At 53.7% G+C, this 18,979-nt stretch overlaps 1 protein-coding gene across 2 annotated transcripts; it reads right to left on the minus strand.

Moving 5' to 3' along the window:
* Positions 1-2,896: 2,896 nt before the first annotated feature.
* Positions 2,897-18,428, minus strand: BAIAP2L2 (BAR/IMD domain containing adaptor protein 2 like 2). Of its 2 annotated transcripts, XM_039521785.1 has the most exons (14): positions 17,855-18,428; positions 15,966-16,041; positions 15,611-15,697; positions 14,129-14,190; positions 12,663-12,734; positions 12,086-12,202; positions 11,480-11,626; positions 10,451-10,603; positions 9,945-10,086; positions 9,353-9,575; positions 8,449-8,520; positions 7,600-7,780; positions 4,737-4,777; positions 2,897-3,604 (listed from the first exon to the last, which is right to left on the minus strand). In XM_039521785.1, the coding sequence occupies exons 1-14, from the start codon at positions 17,891-17,893 to the stop codon at positions 3,529-3,531; spliced, it is 1,488 nt and encodes a 495-aa protein (XP_039377719.1). In that variant the 5' UTR covers positions 17,894-18,428; the 3' UTR covers positions 2,897-3,528. The 2 variants fall into 2 exon arrangements, with proteins under 2 accessions (XP_039377719.1, XP_039377725.1); XM_039521791.1 differs by lacking the exons at positions 2,897-3,604; positions 4,737-4,777 and adding an exon at positions 6,385-6,979.
* Between the last annotated feature and the right edge of the window lie 551 nt (positions 18,429-18,979).

Here is an 18,979-nt window from a genome sequence, read left to right on the forward strand (position 1 = left end):
GCTGGGAGCCTGCCCAAAGATTCCTTATGGCTTCCCCTCTGCACTCACTTTCCTTTGCAGGGAGTCTCTTAACATTTGTCTCTTGGCTCATCAGGATGGAGCAGCCTAGGCAACAACGTCAAGGAGCTTTACAAAGTCAGAGCGTGAAGGCGCAGTGCAATCAGTGGGATGCACTGAAGTGGCGGGGCAGGGAAGGTGCAGTCCTGGAGCAGGGGGAGCAGAAGGATGGGGCAGGGGGTGCAGTGGTTAAGGAGGGGGATTGGGTGTGGTGACGAAGCAGGGGATGCAGTGATAGGATGCAGGAGGAGTGGGTGTTTGCAGTGAACAGTGCAGAGGATGCAGGGACAGAGCAGGGCATTGTGCGGGGGTGGGGGTGGGGTGCAGTGACAGGACAAGGGTGCCATGCTGGAGTGTGGAGGTGCTGCGGTGGAGACAGGGTGCAACGATGGAGCAAAGGAAGCAGAGCAGAGAGTGGGCCATGCAGGGAATGCTCTGAAGTAGCAAGCAGGTGCTTGGATTCAATGCTGATGAGAGCCACATATACTGGTAGATAGACAGGGGAGGAACATGGAGGCCTTCCTGAACAGCCTCCTTACCACCTGCCTGGGGTAAATTCTCCCTTTAAGGAGTGTGGAAAATCTCATGAGTTATTCCCGTCTCCTCGTGGCATACAGCTGGAGGGCTGGTTTGGCCAGGGCTCCCTTCTGTTGCAGACTCCAGAAAAAAGCCAAGTGAATGCAGGGCAGGGCTGGCCGTCTAGCACACTCCAAACAGCATTCACCCAGAGCAGGCAGAGCCATTGGCATTAGGATGCTGGGGCCACGCTGGGGAGATCGGTGCGCGTAGCGCGCCAGGAGGAATGCTACAGTCACCAACCATTAAAAAAAGCAAAGCCCCCAGGAGGGCAGAATTCAGGCAGCCTTTGCAGCTGATTGGAGGGGGCGTGGGGCTGCTGGGGTGGGAGTGAGGGAGGGTTAAGCCACCATAATAAAATCAGATGTCTGCTTTCTACCTGAAATCACTGCTGAGACTGGCAAGACTCATTCCAGGTGTGGCCAAGGGATTGAAGACACGCACACCCTGGTCCCCAGAAGTGAAAGGCCTACGGTTTAATCCACTAAGCTTCTTAGCTTCCTTCCCCTTCCTCCATCTCTAAATTCCTGCAGGGGGGGCTGGGGTAACAGAGTAGGAGGGAGGAGAGCAGGAGGGGCTTTGGGGAGCTGGGGGGGTGGTTTAATGTCTAATAATAAGGCTAATTGGCTAAAGCAGCCACAGCAGGTCTCTCCACCACCCCGGGAGAGCTCAAAACAACAATGCTGTGTTTGTGTGCAGGCCTCGTGAAGCACTGAGCGCGGGGAAGGACCCCCCCCCCCTACACACTACAGTGACCCAGCCGGAGACAGGGAGGCCAGGCATATTTTCATTAAAGCAGGTTTAAAAGGTGACTCTCAAACTCAACACCTGAGCAAGGGGCTGGCGCCACTGATTCTCCCAGGGGAACCAAACTCTGTGCAGGGGTAACGGGGGGAAGCGAGGGGGGTGCCACATTCCAGTGCAGAGAGGTGGATGGGGAGAGGGTTAGTGGGACCCCCATTCCTTCAGATCTAGATACCCCCCGGTGCCAATGGTCTGTACTGGGAGAGCTCACCCCCCTCCCCCTCCCTGCCATTCTCTGGGCACCACTCACTCCACTCTCCAGCCACATCACCCTCCTCAGTAGTACTGTGACTGGCTTCCCTAGGAACCCCCACCACCCTGCCTCCCAGAGACCCCCAGGCCTTCTCTCAGCAGGGCGGCGCCCTGTGCTCAGCTAGGGGAAGGGAGCACAGAACTTTGCTGCCCCCTAGTGGCAGGAAATTACAGGTGCTCAGTGTGAGGTTAGGAGCTCACCCACCTCTTACTCTGCTCTTGAGGGCCTGCGTGCACAGGAGGAGCAGAATAGCCAAGGTGAATGGGCAAGGAGGATGTACAAGTTAAAAACACAGCTCTAGCAGCTGCAGGCCTGTCTCTCTCTCTCTCTCTCACACACACACACACACACACACACACACACACACACACACACACACACACACACACACACACACACACACACACACACACACACACACACACACACACACGCTTTCCTCCGGGCAGTGGCTTTCACAAGAACTCCGGCTCAAAACATGCCACAGCGTTCGGTGCTGCTGTGAAGCTGAATTCAAACGAAGGAAAGGAGACTTGAGTGAGGTTGCAGCACGGGAGAAGAGAGATTTTAAATGAGATGGAGAGTTGGTGAGGCCAAGCGAAACAGGCAAGTGGCTCCAGGTAGCAAGAGCTTTGGAGACCTTTTCCACCATTTTACCCAGCACCAAGGGCCAGAGCAAGGCTGAGGAGCAAACTCCCGGTCCCTTAGGTGGGTGGAGGCAGCAGACTCGGAGATTTGTCTAGGTGGTTCAGCCACTAGAGCCACACGTATTAGCCAGGCTCAGGCACCATAAGGTAGGTCTACACAGCCTGCAGCAGCGAGTCTCAGAGCCCAGGTCAACAGCCTTGGGCTCTTGCCACGGCGCTAAAAGTAGCTGGGTTGCTATTGCGCCTCGGGCTCTGAAGCCGACAGCTATTTCTAGAGCCGTACTGCAAGCCCCACAAGCCCAAGTCTGTAGATGCAGGTTCTGAGACTGCCGCAGGCTGCCACTTACTGTGTAGACCTACCCTAGGCTAAGCTTTCCCAGGTCTTAGTTTCCTTGGTGGACACCTGCCCCTGGCATCCCCCCGGGGAGGCAGACAGGAAGGACGGTCAGAGGAACCAGGACACACAAGGAAATTGTGTTTTCCATTTTATTTTAAATATATATTATTGTTATGTACAGAACCAAACACAAGGCTGCACAGCTGGGTTTCCCATCCCATCTTAATCCAACCCTGGGGCTACCAAACAAGGGGGTGGAGGAGAGGGCACTGCGAACGGGCAGGCATCCTCCCCACAAAGCGCTTTGAAACTCAGTGGCCAGTTGCCAAAGGCTCTGGGGCGAGGAGCTGAAAGGAGAAGACCCCTGCTGTGCAGTTACCTGCTGACCCATCATGCAGGGACTTAACCCCAAACGTAGGTCAGGAATCTGCTCAGTGGCCAAATAACCCTCAGTACTTTACAACAGAGAGTAGGGGCTGGGTAGGGTTCTCCTTTTCCCCTGCCAATATCACCCCATGCGGCGCAGGTGCACAGACCAATGAGGGACGTGCCTTCCTCCAGCTCCCAGTGCTTAGGCATAAGCAACCCCCTGCCCATGCTACCAGCACCAGTATCCTGGAGACGCCTTCCGCTCAGCGTGACCAGCATCACACACGCCAAAGAAAACCAGGGAATCTATTTACTGCTGGAGTGTGCCAGACACAGGGAGTAAGACTGAGGCGCGCCCTGAGAAACTGCACTAGGTTAGTGCCAACCGAGGTCACAGTGGCCCAGGAATGGGAAGGGACTGTGCGTTTCTACCACCTCTGCTGCTGTCAACCCCCGCAGAATCCGCTGCTCTCCACGGCCCCCTTTCACCGGATGATGGGTGCTGACCGGTCGTTGGTGACGGTGGGGCGCAGCTTTACCGTGGCAAACGGGTTGGTGCCGCTGGAAGGAGAAAGGCAAGAGGAGAAAGAAAGGCTCAGGAAAGGCTGTTTCAGTACCGCCTGGCCGTAGGGCCCTGGCAGAGGCCCCGTCACAGTGAATGTTGAGGGGACGCGCCAAAGGGACAGTAGAAAGCTTCCCTGCTGACAGCGGGAAACGTTCTCATTCGGATGGGGGCCACCAGATGCAAGTTATCAATGCAGTTAATTATAATACATCCCCGTACTCTCTCCTGGTAACCCTCCTCCTGCCCCCTGACAGGGCCACTCCCCTTTCCTCCCTGCATGGGATCCCCCCCCCCCCCCGGGAGGGACCCTCCTCTTCATCCCATCCTGGTAGAGCCACTCCCCACCCTCTCCCTGGACAGGAGCCCCTCCTCCACTCTAGCATGGCCATTCCCCCCTAGCCTTGGCACAGTTCACAAGATGAGCAATTAGCCAGTGATGGAGGAGGAGTTGTGGGAGGGAGGGCGGTGGCAAGGGTTCGAATAAGAGAGAACAGGGAGGTGGCTTGGGCATGCGGCTCCTCCTCTCCCCCTGCCCTTTGGCTTGGGCTGCAAGAGCCCCCCTCACCCCCCGCTCTTTCAATCCGCCTTGACCATTGGGCAGTGTTTCCAAGAGTCGCCTCCTGCCCTACCAGTCGCCCATCCCATCCCCCACTAGAGAGCTCGCCCCACTTTGTATTCTCTGAAAGGTTCAGAGACGGAGAGGAGCTGGCGAAAGCCTGTCGGATCCGCCTTGTCATCTCCCTGGGGCTGGTGCAGCTTGCTCGCTAGGATACATTTGCTAGAACCTGTCCAGAATAGTTTGTGTCCCCCTCATGATGAGGCTTCCTTGGGAAACTAATTGACAGTCCAGCAGCTCTCACTGGCCTGACTTTCCTGTCCTAATTTGCTCTTAGTTACACCCTCCCTTTGGACCCTTCCAAATGGGCAGTTCTGAGGGACCCAATTCATCATCTCCTCAACCTGGGAGCTCTTACTCCAGTTCCTCCAGGAGAGGCCAGAGAGGGGCCTGGGGGCCTTGCTAGAGACTGAGTGTTTTTTCCCTCCTCTCATTCATTGTTCTGTTCCCCAGTTCTCCAGGACTTTCCAAACAATAAGATAAAACCACCAGTGATCCCAGACTTCACTTACCGGGGGAAGAGTTCTGGGGGCTGCTCCTGCACAGCTGACTTCTGCAACGAAACAAGACAAAGGGTCAAAAGCTGAGAGCAGGCACATTGTGCAGGTTAGAGAGAGGCACAAAGAGAGGAGGAGGGAAAGACACACACACACACACACACAGATTTTCAAAAGCACCTAAACAATTAAAGAGCCCAAGTCCCACTAGCGGGATGATAGACTCCATATCCCATTCTCCAATCCCCATTAATTGGACTTGGGCTCCTAAATAACTTAGGTGCTTTTGCAAAATCCCACTAAAGCAGAATTGCAGAGAACAAATATCCCCCTTTCTGTGCAGGGGGAAGAGGGGATTTTGTCCCTCCCCCCACAGGCTCCCAGGCCCCCCTCTCTTTCTCAGGGAGGAGGGTGCATTTCTGATCATGGGAGTTTAGGATCTGCAGAGCACAGCAAAGAGCAAACAAACAAAACTGGCATTAGAATTCACAGGCTAGCATGGCCAGAGATGCCCCCTCTGATCACAGGAGGGCCTGGGATACCATCTCCCGCCCCCTGCATGCTTCCTACACCCTCATATATAGGGGCCTACTAAATTCACAGCCGTGAAAAACGCGTCACAGACTGTGAAATCTGGTCCCCCCCACCTGTGAAATCTGGTCTTCTGTGTGCTTTTACCCTGTACTGTACAGATTTCACAAGGGAGACCAGCGTCTCTCAAATTGGGGGTCCCAACCCAAAAAAAGAGTTGCAGGGGGGTCATGATATTGCCACCCTCACTTCTGCGCTGCCTTCCGAGCCGGGCGGCCAGAGAGCAGTGGCTGTTGGCTGGGTGCCCAGCTCTGAAGGCAGCGCCCTGCCAACAGTAGCACAGAAGTAAGGGTGGCAACACCATACCATGCCACCCCTACTTCTGTGCTGCTGCCTTCAGAGAATGGCGGCTGCTGACTGAGGGCCCAGCTCTGCAGGCAGCAGGGCAGAAGTAAGGGTGTCAATACCATACCAGGCCATTCTTACTTCTGCGCTGCTGCTGGTGGCGGCTCTGCCTTCAGAGCTGGGTTCCTGGCCAGCAGCCACCACTCTCCAGATGCGCAGCTCAGAAGGCAGCACCACCATCAGCAGCAGCACAGAAGTAGGAGTAGCAGCATTGCAACCCACCCCCACCCAATAACCTTGTGACCCCCCACAACTCCTTTTTGGATCAGGACCCCTACAATTACAACACCTGAAATGTCAGATTTAAATAGCTGAAATCATGAAAAATGAGAATTTTAAAATCCTATGACTGTGAAATTGACCAAAATGGACCATGAATTTGGTAGGCCCCTACTCATATAATATACAGATACAACTTTACAGCAAGATCCCAACATACGCTGCCCCAGATTGTGCTTCTGGGCTGCCCTGGAGGGACCAACCCTGGGAGGAGAGAAGAGTTCAGTTGCTACAGCCCATTTCATCCTGGTATCTGCCGAGCCTCCAATGGGAGTGATAACTGGTGATGGTGGGGCTTGTGATGCAAATATCTGCCCCACTAGGTACTGGATTAAGACCCCAACTCATTTCACACAGCTCGCTCCACAGCCATCAGCTGGGAATGACTTTCATTGACTGCTGACCTATGGTTGGGTCAGAGCCACTCCCACTCCTCGATCCCCTGAGGTGTCCAGTTTCCCAGCCTGGGGCTGGATTGGAACTAGTGACTTTTAGGGGATAGGTTACATGTCCGCATCCCAGTCCCCTGAGCCAGGCAGACTGGGGCTTCACCAGAACCGCCGACCCAGAGGTGAAAAGCTACATATTCCATTTCTCAATCCCTTGAACCATCCAGAGCCCTCCAGCCTGGGACTGGAACCAATCACCTAGAGAGGACAGACTCCGTATCCCATCCCCCAATCCCATTTGGTATCCAAACACACTTCTGCCCTTCACCCTGCCTTCCTACCCCATTCTGGGTCCAAACTGGAACCTAAGATCTCAAGTGAAAGCCTCTATTCCCCACCTTGCTGAGACCCGAGTGCAGGCCCTCTGCTCCCAGGCTTTTATTCACCCTTCCCCATCCTCAGCTGCCTTTAGCAGAGGCACCCAAAAGAGCATCTCTAGCCCTTCCAGGGAGAGAAGGATGGCATCTCTGTCAGCTGGTCCCCAGCCCAGCTCCATCACTCGTGGTCCTACTTTTAGCAGAAAGAGCTGCTGCCCCGGAGCCACCAGAAATCAGGCTGGGATGTCATGGAGAAGAGGAGTAAACTGAAGGGCCCCTGCTGGGTAATAAAGGGAAGAAGTGAGAGGAGCACGGGGGCCAGGACTCTCCCACGGGATAGGGCACAGAGTGCTAGGGACGGGTGGACAGGAGCTGTGCTGAAAATAACTTCATCCTGCAGGGAGGTTCAAAGGGAAGGAGGGGAGCAGCTGTAAAGTAGCCCATGCCCAGCAGAGTAGCTGAGATCAGCTAGGGTGGATTCATAGATGGCCAGGAGCAGCACTAAAGAGGCCCAGCAGCATGGGCGAGATGGATGAAATCTGTGATGCAGTGAGGTCAGAATGACCCTTCCCTTCCCACTAAGCCTGGCTGGAGTGGGTGTGTATCATGGCATCACAGAAATGTAGGGCTGGAAGGGACCTCGAGAGGTCGCCAAGTCCAGCTCCCTGCGCTGAGGCACCGACTAAACCTAGACCATCCCTGACAGGTGTTTGTCCAGCCTGTTCTTAAAAACCTCCAGTGACGGAGATTCCACAACCTCCCTTGGCAACCTGTTAACTATCCTCAATTAGAAAGGATGTGAAAGCGAAGGTCAGTGTTGGTTGAGGGACACACCCTAGCCCACAGATCCCCTCTCACTGCCTTAGCTCAGGTTAGAATAGCGCTGTGCCCACTCACCTTGGAATCTGAAGGAGCGGCAGTGCTAGCCAAGCTGCTCCGGCGGCTGCCAGCACCAAGTGAGGCTGGAGAAGGGCTTGGTGAAGGGAGCGAGGCAGCGTTGTGTCGGTAATTTCCTGCTGATGGGACACTGGGGCAATCCAGGCCATCCATGCTGTGACTGCTACGCAGCGGGAAGGACCTGAGCAAGAGGGGAAAGAAGAGATTCCAAGAAGAAAAGACCCGAATCCAGCTCTGGGGAAGAGTGCTCTGGGATCTCTCCATATAGCACATGTGGTCTGGAACCTCTCCCTCCCAGGCTCTCTCCAGAGGGAATGTGTCCCCTGGGAATCCCTTCCAAGAGGTTGCCATAGGGCAGGGGTTCTCAAACGGGGGGTCGGGAGGGACCCCCTCAGGAGGTCGCTAGGTTATTACATGGGGGGGGGGGGTTGCGAGCTGTCAGCCTCCGCCCCAAACCCCGCTTTGCCTCCAGCATTTATAATGGTGTTAAATATATAAAATTGTGGTTTTAATTTATAAGGGTGGGGGGTCACACTCAGAAGCTTGCTGTGTGAAAGGGGTCACCAGTACAAAAGTTTGAGAACCACTGGCCACAGGGAATATGTACCCCTAGGATTTACCTAACTAGAGATTTAAAGGCCCCTGGAAATATTGTGCCATAATGGGAGCAACATGTCACAGTTTCATTAAGAAAAGCCATGTCCAAGGGTGCCAATGGCCCTCAGACAAGTTCTTGAGCATGCCCAAGAGCCATAACCTTGATGGGCAGCTCCACACAGGACAGTGCATCACACAGGCACACGCTTGCGTGAATGACATACAAACATGCACTTCAGCAGGTCCCATTACCTGGTGGGTGGTTCCTTCGGGTCTCTTGCTCCCCCCAGGGGCTTTATGAAAGCTTCGGGGAACCAGCCACTCCTAAGGCCCCAGAGACAGAGAGGACAATGAGCCTTTGCAGCAACACGTTTCTTACCATTCCGTTACCCATCGTGGAATCTGGCCAGGGCACTGGGGCGAACACGCTCATTGCATGGAGGGCCGTGATGAGATCTTAAAATGGCCACCAGGCACCGAGCCCTTTGCCTTGTGTCTGAGCTGAAAGAACAGCACTTCCAGCAGCACGTGGACTCCCCCTAGCACCAGGCCAGGGCCTTCGTTCAGGGACGACTTGGAGGAAAGAGCACCATTTATTAAGCCACCGGCACCTGGGTTTTCCTGGGAGAGCTCCCCCCGCACCATTGGGAGTGGGCTCATATTGGACACTTTTTTGGACAGAGACAAGGCCGACCCCAGAAAGCGAAGACAGTTTTGGAGAATCCCCTGTGACTCTCTCCTGGAAACTCCCCTGCTGCAAAGGTAGACACAGCTGGGACTAATGAACCTCAAATAGAAAGGCAGCATCTGAGTAAGAACTATATGGCAAGCAGGCACCCCACAAATTCCAACCCACACCCTGCCCCACATTGCCAGTAACCCATGCCCCACTTTGGATACCAGGCCAGGGATGGCACCAGTTGTGCCATTCGGTAACGGTTCCCTGTGGTGCCAAGCACTGTGCCATAGCAGTAGCTGCTGCCCGTGTAAGTGAGAAACCCCTCGGCTAGACTGAGACTGGCACTGCTCTTTTAAGCAGGAAGGCTTGAGGGCAGGGCATTAACCCTCGGAACCCAACTCTTCACAGCTGGCTTGCTGCCTTCACCAAGATCCCCCCTCCAGCCCAGCACCACAGAGACAGGCTGAGCGCACTTACGTGGATGATCCCTCTAGCTTGCCGTACAGCCAGCCGTTCTGCGCCTCTGGGATCAGCACCGTGATGATGTCCCCAAAGTTGAACCCTAGCAAGGTGCGGTTGGTGCCAGCAGAGTGGGGCACGATTGCCTGGACTCTCAACACGCTGCTGCCTCCTCCCACGTCTCCTCCTGCCCGCTCCCCGAAGGAGCTGGAGCGTGAGAGCTGGCCGGCGGAGGGCGAGCCTGCCAGGAGCAGCCAAGGCGTGAGAGGATTCAGAGGGCTTCTTTCAACCGTAGACTCCCCTAGGGACCCACCACTGGTGGAGTGAGAAACCTCCATTGTCCATTCAGACCTGGGCTTCCCTATCCCACTCACACAGTTTCCCTAATGGGGCCCTGACCCTGCCTGTTTGGCTCCCTGTTCATTCACTCGTGGGCTTCACCTCCACCCTCCATGTACCCTGCCCTCTCGCCCTTGCATAGAACAGGTGCCCAAGTGCACCCTGGGACAAATGCATTATGGGCAGCTTTGTCCCTCCCAAATCCAGCCTGTACCTGCTCACATGAAGTACAACCAGTCCCACACCACTGCCCCTATCTACCCAAACTTACCAGCAGATGAAGTCTTCGGCAAGCCTCTCCTGGTTGGCTCTGGCTGAGGAGAGGGTCTAAGAAGTTCTGCAGGCTCCTGGGGGAAGTGGCTTGAATTACGTCCAGTCATGGCTGAGCCAAAATCTCCCAGAGGCCTCTGAGGCTGTTGGAAGGAAACGAAGGTGAGCATGAGCACCACACAGAGGAGATCCCTCTTCAAGAGAAGCCTGGTCCCTAAAGAAATGTATCCCTCCCCACCCCCAGCACTCCTACACACACACAACCTCTCCCCTCCTGCCTCCCACACCTTGTCTTGGATAGCTAATGCCACCAAGGGAGGACAATCAGGTGAGGCCCTGGAGGTACAGACTAATGGGGTACACATGGGATTGCCTCCCACCCCCAAAAAATAACAGACCCTGGGAAAAAGCTGGGCTGACCCTCTGTTCTGGGATCTCTGCCCTGGGAGGGGGCATCCCAGGCACCCCCCTGTTACTGGAGAGATCATTTGTTGGCATTTTTCTCACCATGTCAAGGTGGCTGGGGGTCAGGCGGCCTGACGGATACCCCTGGCCATGGGAGGCATTGAGCAGGCTTGGGGAGTGTCTGCTGCTTGGATTGCGGATGGCCTCCAATTGCTCCTTCCACTTTGGCACCTTGCTCTGGATGATGCCCCAGGCCTGGGGAGAGATAGAGAGGAGAGATCAGGGGGAGAATGGGAGCAGATCAGCTGTGAGGGGGAAAGCTACAACCTGTATCCAAGTGCACTGTCCTCATTGCCACCAGCAGGGTAAGGCAGGTGAGACACCCTCGCCACTCTACGAGCCCCTCAATGCTGATTGGCAGAGGACCAACTGTTCTGTAACTCCCAGCAGGCCTGACACACTCACTACCCCTAACACACTGCCATCACAGCATTTATCGGTGACGAATGTTGTGTGAAGTATCAGTGGAAAGCTGGCGACACACCAGTCATGAATATCATTGAGTGATGGACGGTGTGTAAAGAGCTATGTACGTGCGCCAGAAATATGTTTTGGGGGCAGACCTCATAAACAAGTTTGTCCTAGACAAAGGAATGCTGATTTGCCTCTTTGCCTGGGTCTATGGTGTCAATTGAGCATAATGATGCCAGAGACAGTTTGCCTCTGAGGTAAACACCAGTTATCAGGAGGATGAGGAAATAGCTTGGCGTCGGCACACCGCAGGATACCACAGTCTGAACCCCGGCGGGTCGTCCTAACTCTTAAGAAAAAGACAATGAACTTTGAAGGGTATAAAGAGAAGCAAAAGGGTCCCTTATGAACCATCACTTAGTGGACAAAGAGGCAGTGCTCTCTGTATCTTCGAATGGTGAATCCCGGAAAAGCTGCTTTAGGTAAGAAATTTTTCTGAGACAAGGATTGTAAGGTACACATCCCCACATAGAATCATTGAATCGTAGGACTGGAAGGGACCTTGAGAGGTCTTCTAGTCCAGTCCCCTGCACTCGTGGCAGGACTAAGTGACTATGGCTATGTCCCTCCTGCCAACCTCAGGCCACACCCCCTCCTTACCCTGCTATAGACCTGAAGGAAAGTGCTGGAGAGCAGCTGGTGCTTTTCAGCCAGGAAGCGGTAGCGGCGCTTCTCCTCCAGCTCAGCAGCCCTCTGGCTCTCAGAGACAAATGCCTGCATCTCCGTGTGCAAGCGCCTCACCTTCTCCTGGGTGGACAAGAGGAGGAGGGATTGATATAAATGCAGCACCCCGAGTCTGCCCAGAGCAGTATTTGGGGGAATAAACCCAGGGTTCCTCTCAGCTGGCTGCATCATCAGCCTTTATAACCCTGTTGCTATGCTGAAGCAGCACACAACATTTATAGGGATCTGGCCCCAAATCTTATTTTAGTCTTTCCACGCAGTTTGCCTCAGAAACATCCTGCAGGAGGGAGTTCCACAGATTAACGGTACCCTGTGTGGAAAAGTATGTCTCCTATCTGTGTGTCAACTTGCTGCCTTTTGCAATCCAAGGAACAACCCCTTGTGTTCTAAGTAAGGGAGAGACAAGCTATAAACTATCTTGGGCTCTGGAGGCATCATCAGCATCAGCTTGTGATGACCATTCTCCTCATTCCAGACTCTCCCGCGTCTCAGGGCCATCCTTGCCTCCACTTCATTTCCCACCTTCATTTCCCAGACGTTTTTGTCTCGAGTCCTCTCCATCCTCCACAGCTCCGACATGCACTTCTCCAGGTTGGCAGCCCTGTGCCGGTACTCCAGTTCGTAGCGCTGATGGCTGTCCTGCCGGGAGCACAGAAGGAGACCAGAGACTATGAGGAACGTTTTCTAAAGCACGGAGGGAACTTAGGAGCCTAAATCTCATTGAAAGTTAATGGGCCTAAATCCTTTTTGAAAATGGGACTTAGGAGCCCAGTGAATCCTAGCTACCACAAAGGAGAGCTGGCCAAGTCAGCCCATGAGGACATGGCAGCTAGGCAGAAGGAGTCTCTTTCTCCAGTTGGCGAGAGACACTTCCCAACCCCTGCCCCAGGGAAAGCCTGGAATATCCTTGGAAACGCCTCAGGGATGAAACAATGATTTTAACCATCGAGAGGGTGAAAGTCTGAGTTGCGCTAAGAGACTCAAAGGAGGGAGGGGCACAGCAAGGGTGTGGGGAGAGAGGTCCAGCACCCTGCTTAGGGGTTGGGGAGAGGGAAGCCTGCAAAGAGCTCAGGAGGGACAGGGAAGGGCTGGGGCTCACGCTGATGAACTGCATGTCCAGCTTGGTGTTTTTCTCCATGTGCTGCAGCAGGTCTCCGTGGAATGTCTGAGCCTAGATGAGGCAGAGAAGTCGTTAGAAACCGCCCCGAGCAGCTGGTATTACTGGGCACTGCTGACAGCTGGGAGATGAGGGGACCCGAAAAGGGAGAATTAGGGAGTGCCCAGGAGAAACCCCCCAGTCCTGACTCCTGATGGACGTGCTTGGCCAGGCATCTGCAGACAGAGCCGATACTGCTTTTCCTCCCACCCTTTGTCTTGTCTAATCAGACGGAAAGCTCTCTGGGGCGAAGGCTGTCTCTCCATGTTGGGGGCGAAGGCTGTCTCTCCATGTCGGGGGCGAAGGCTGTTTCTCCTCTAGACACTGCTGTCATATCAATAACAACCGCACAGCCAGGAAAGGGTTAACATCCTTGTTTTTCACTAGTCCTCCCCTTCTCTACCCCACTCCCAACAGCACTACGTGGGGGTGGGGAATGGAAATATTGGCACGTCATAACTGGATGCTGCTTATATCACACACCCCTCCTAGGGTTGCCAGGTGTCCAGTTTTCGACCGGCACGCCCGGTCGAAAAGGGACCCTGGCAGCTCCGGTCAGCACTGCTGACCAGGCCGTTAAAAGTCTGGTCAGCAGCGCAGGGGAGCTAAGGCAGGCTCCCTACCTGCTGTGGCTCCACGTGGCTCCTGGAAGCAGTGGCATGTCTCCCCTCCAGCTCCTATGCGCCGGCTCTGCAGCGCCCATTGTCTGCGAACCACAGCCAATGGGAGCAGCACTTGCAGACTGGGCTGCCCCTCCACGTAGGAGCTGGAGAGGGGACATGATGCTGCTTCTGGGAGCTGCTTGAGGTAAGTGCCACCCAGAGCCTGCACCCCTGAGCCTCTCCCGTGTCCCAACCCCCTGCCCCAGCCCTGATCCTCCTCCTGCCCCCCAAACCTCTCATCCACAGCCCCACCCCAGAGCCCACACTCCCAGCCGCAGCCTGCACCCCCTCTCACACCCCAACCCCCTGGAGCTCCCTCCCGTCCTCCAAACCCCTCAATCCCAATCTGGAGCACCCCGCTGCACCCCAAATCCCTCAACCCCAGCCCCACACCAGAGCTCGCACCCTCAGCCGGAGCCCTCACACCCCCGCCCCGCACCCAACCCCCTGCCCCAGCCCGGTGAAAATAAGCAAGTGAGGGTGGGGAGAGTGAGTGATGGGGGGGAGGGGGCGGAAAAGGGGCAGGGCCTCAAAGGAGGGGCAAGGCAAGAGTGTTCAGTTTTGTGCAAGTAGAAAGTTGGCAACCCTAACCCCTCCCCCAGTTCTGCTCACCACAAACTAGGAGCCACCCACCCCAAACTCTTGGTATGGAGACAACAGATGGCATCTAGCCACTGCAGCTCCATTAGGTCCAGCATACAGCTACGGGCTGCTCCCAGTAGAGATGGGCCACGGCAAGATACTCACCACTACTTCCAGGTCAGAGTTCATATGCCTGTGCGTGTCAGACATCTGCATCAAAATTTGACCTTCAAGAAAAGAGATCAAAGTATCATAGTCCTCCTTGCGTTTATCATTCTCCCGCAGCGAGTTAAAACAAAGGGGCCATGAGCACTAATCGCCACTGTTACATGACCGGCACAGCGTTATCTTGGTGCAAAAGTCCAACTACTATCGCTATGCATTAGCAGTCTGCTGGGGCTGGGTCCAAGGTGTGAGGAGAAGGTTTCAGCCAATCTGCTTCGTTCTATAACAGCTGCTCAATCCCTTTCTATAGTTTCACTGATTATCATCTGAATATGCATGTTATAAACCACACCTGAGGGGTAGTGGCTTAGAACACCATGGGAAACTGTGGTACCAGCTCCCAGTCTCTTGCATAGTGCAGTTAGCAAGGGGTTGGAAGGCTGGGATGTATGCCCCAGGGCAAGACATTGTGTACATTGACTGTCTGCCCCAAGGACCCTGGATTCTGCATGACACTGCGGCAGCAGGCCGAAAATTTGGTGACAGCTTTATCTACATTAAATATCCTGTTTTTAAAGAATGCAGAATTAAATCATCCTGCGCACTTAGAGGTGCCCGCCCTATGTGGCTTTTTGTGATACTACATTCCATTTAGTTTACACTGTCCCCATGTTCCCGTTTGAGATGTGCCACAGATTTTTGTATGAATACGTTGTGATGGATGGGGGTAGTTAGAGTGACGGGCTGCTGAGTAGGAAGCAACTGGGGATCTGAGGAAGGCCTGGGAGGCAGTTGGGGAGATAAGCACGTTAGCTGGATCTTTTTGCTAACATGATCAGCAGTGAAATAGTTAAATTGCCATCTTTAGGTTTCAGAGCTAACCTATGTAGGTGAATGGGGGCTGCCTCCCGTCTCTCTGAGTTCTCAATTTAGGCTGGCTGCAGACTCACGAAGGCAGCACAGCATCCGTTACGGTTGGTTCAGATGTTCAGAGTTTCCCTCACTGCTGTGACGACACGGAACATCGTTTGTGTGAAATGAAAGCCGGGACGCTTGGATCAGAATTCTGCAGCCAGGGCTGGATTCCATGGCAAAGCCCCTAGCTATGCGATCCCCTAGGCTCCGTGCTCTGCTCTACCACGTACAGCAAGAGGCCTGGGCGTCTGTCTCTGAGGCGGGTGGGACACGGGGAGGCTGAGCCTAGTGCTCTGTGGGGGTTAGTGGTCTGCAAAGCCAAGTACGAAGCCTGGCTTTCAGGCCTTGGGATCAGTGGGGGCTGGGCCTAGCGCATCTGGGGGTTAGCGACAGGCGTTGTCATGCAGGAGACTCAGGCTCCTTTCCCAGTGCAGTCCTTTGTTCCTCATGCCTCTTGGTGCGATGTGAGCACTGGGGCAGGGAAGGGCTGGGCTGGGCTGGGCTGGAGAGGAGGTCAACATTTCAAATTGACCCACCTCCCAGAGACAGTCAGTAGGAGAAACTTACCCAGCATTTGTGAGGTGGAGCTCTGCAGTGCTTGCTCCCCAATCTTCTGTATTGCCTTAAAATAGACTTCAGCTGCCTCAGACAGTGCTGCAGAAATACAAGGAGAGAGGGCAGCTGGATTAAAGCTTCCCTAAATGACCCTGCTCCATCCTTGTCCTCTGCCCCCTTTTTCTTCAACTCCTCCCTTCTTTGCCACCTCCCATCCTCATCACCTATTCTTCTGCCTACCCACAAGCTCAGAACAGCCCCAGGAGCACAGACTGACGCCCTCCACCTGCCAATCAAGGGCGATGCCCACGGACACAATCCAAGCTGTCCCCCCATTAAGCACAGGCGGAGTCGAGACAGCACTCACCATGGAAAGCGCGTACGTAGTTATTGCCCAGGTAGACCAGGTTCTCCAGGGCAGGGTTAAACTGCTCCAAGATGCTCTGTCATCCATCCAAGTCGGGGAGAGGGGTGAAAGAACACAACAGGTTAATGCGATCCTCCTCCATGCCCCGGGGCCTGGGATGAGACCTGTGCCCTACTTATGTGATTCATCTGACAGAGCTGCGGCCTACCCATCCCACCAGTCTCTGGTTTCAGGCTCAGGCACCCTTCTCATTGGGGAAGTCCAGTTCTTGCATCTTCTCTTCCAGCAGAGAGCAAACATTGGGGTGAAGTGATCAGGAGATCACCCTTCCCTCTGAACTTCCCCAAGTAGCTACTACCCTCACCCAGAACCTAGTAGGTTTCTTTCCACCCTCAGGGGTGGGCATCACTTCCTGGCAACCATGTCATGAGCATCAGGGCCCCATAGGTTGATAGAGTCAAGTTATGGCACAGTCTTAACTCAGCCTCATATGTCTATTTACTGTATTAACCGAAGGTGGGCAGTGTGCACAGCACCCCTTATTACACGCCACCCAGGGGCAGCAGTCTGGAAATTCAGACGTGGGAGCTAAGCACTGCACCAAAGTAAGGAGATGGGCCCAGCACAGAAAGGAAGTGCCCTCACTTGCACACTCCAGCCCAGCTGGGCATGGTTGTGCGCAGGATTCTTTTAGAAAGAGCTCCAATCCGGGCAGCGTCTTTACCAAAAAGGTGCATTGTATAATGTGATCTGTACATCAGAGACCAGAGAGATCGGTCTGGTCACTTGGACAAGGAGCTGCACAGCCATTAATCTACCCTCAACTTGCGAGAGAAACTAGTGTCTGGGCATGTTTGATTCGCCTGAGAGTTTTAACACTTGTCTACATTCACTGGAACTGTCTGCTGTTGAAAGGGTTTTTTTTTCTTCCCCCAAAATTCACTATAAGATGCCAATTATAAGCAGGTCTCATGCTGTGTGTGCACGGGCAGATGTACACCTGTAACTAGAAAAACACCTGTAACAACTTGCATTCATGGAGAGACACGGTAATTGGCCTGGACACATAGCAGCACTCACTAATCCTTGGTGTCTCTTCAGACATACACAGATTTTCACACCAGTCATGCAGAGCACACACAGGGGAGCTCTCACATGCCTCCCCTGGACACCTTCAATACAGGTTCCCCCTCCACCCCCAAAATATAGGTGTTAAGAGATGGGCTTTTCCTATTAGGTAACACGTACTTCACCCCTCCATTACCAAGGCAGAATTACTCCCCCACAGTGTATTCTCCAGGGCTTTGATCAGTCTAGTTTTACAGGTTCCAAGCAATGGGGCTTCCACCATTTCCCTGGGAGAATATTCCACAGGCCAGTAGATCCTCACTGTCTGAAAGGATTCCTAAGATCTGTCAAAATGCTGCTCAGTTTCAGCCTGTTTCTTTCCTGCTTTACCCTCTTGGCTCACTCCCTCCGTCATTTCTGGGACAGCCCCCCAGATGAGCCTCTCTAGCTCTCCCATAGCAGGGATTCACTGGGAAAGTTGCTCTGCCTTAATGCACCAGAATGCCCAGAGGTTAGCCCCAGCACTGCCGGGTTCTGCGTTGAATTACACCACGTACCCCTTCGGCCATCAGTCTGTTCTCACACCAGACCAGGATTCATACAGCCTTGGAACTACACCACTTTACACCAGCTGAGGATATGGCCCACAGATTTTCAAAGCAAATTAAATCAATTAATTCATCTTAATTTAATCTCCCCCCTAGAACACTCCATTTCTCTTGTGCTTTTAAATCCTTTATGAAGGATCCCCCAACCCCATGCGTCTCCCCAAGTGGGAACAGCCCTTTCACTCCACAGTCAGCAGGGAGGTAACAGCTCACCTTATAGATGGAGATTGTGGATCTGTAGGACTGCTCCATCTCACCAGCCTTTTGCAGGGAGGTGAGGGGTTCCCAGAGATCGAGAAGTTGGCAGGGAGAGGACGAGTTGTCCTCAAAACTCTCCTGAGAATCCAATTGCGAGGACCTAGATGGGTTGAGACACTCTCTACCTGGCACAGCAGGACACCAGGAAGAAACATGTCCAGTGTGAAGGGATGAGAACGCCACAAGGAGGTTTAATAATTCACCAGTCAGTATGCTAGAACTTGATCCTTGAACGTAACCAGACACCAAGGAGAGAGGAACCCTGTGACAGCCATGAGGGTCATGTGACCTTCTCCTTTATTTATTTATTGCAGGTTTCGGTATACAGCTCACCCCCCCACCCCCGTACTATCATGTGCTGGTCCAGCCATCTTCACCGTGCCTCATCACAGTGACGCAGATGCCAATTGGCGCCAATGAGGAAAGAGTTCACTGTTCTTTACAACCACCTCCTGTCTCAGACCTTACAAACTCACTACACCCAAAACACCGCTTTCATGGTCATTATCCACAAAGGGTAGCGTGTGAGGTCTCCACTGAAAGCTTGTAACTTATCAATACTCATAATCATTGAGAGATGTGTGTACTAGGGACATTTAAGGAATAATGTAGCTATATTGAAAATCACGCCCTTTTGGCCTTGGAGTGAAAGTGAATCACCAGGAAATAATGTGTCTCAGTGATGGCCCATTCAAGTGGGAGGAAGTTGTCACCCTGTATTGCTCAGTTGTCTCCCTTTGCACCAACCCAGAAAAGTCAATGAAAAACCAGCAACGTATAAACACTGAAACCACTTGGCATTGGCAGTGGAAAGGATGGCAGGACAGCCAAGGAATCGCTCTGTCTGTGAATAAGGACAAAAGACTGATTGAGGATATCACAGGGTGGAGAGACACACTCTGCACCCATTCACTGAGGAGGTACCTTGATGAGCGGGGGTGCTTCGTGAAAGACAGGATCCTAGCTCTTTGGGGGCAGCAAATGCCTGAAGGATTTTGTTTTGTATGGAGCCACTTGTTTCCATCACAAACTTGTTTCTATTTAATCTCTATTTGTTCTTAAATAAATGTCCTTGTTTTA

The sequence above is a fragment of the Mauremys reevesii genome, linkage group 1, assembly GCF_016161935.1.
Source record: "Mauremys reevesii isolate NIE-2019 linkage group 1, ASM1616193v1, whole genome shotgun sequence".
In the NCBI taxonomy this organism is placed as follows: domain Eukaryota; kingdom Metazoa; phylum Chordata; order Testudines; family Geoemydidae; genus Mauremys; species Mauremys reevesii.

Coding starts and splice junctions, on each gene's coding strand:
- BAIAP2L2 (XM_039521785.1), bottom strand. CDS start 17,893: ATGGAGCAGTCCTACAGATCCACAATCTCCATCTATAAG. Junction 15,698..15,965: donor CTACGTACGCGCTTTCCATG/GTGAGTGCTGTC, acceptor GTATTTCTGCAG/CACTGTCTGAGGCAGCTGAA. Junction 11,627..12,085: donor AAAACGTCTGGGAAATGAAG/GTGGGAAATGAA, acceptor TTGTCCACCCAG/GAGAAGGTGAGGCGCTTGCA.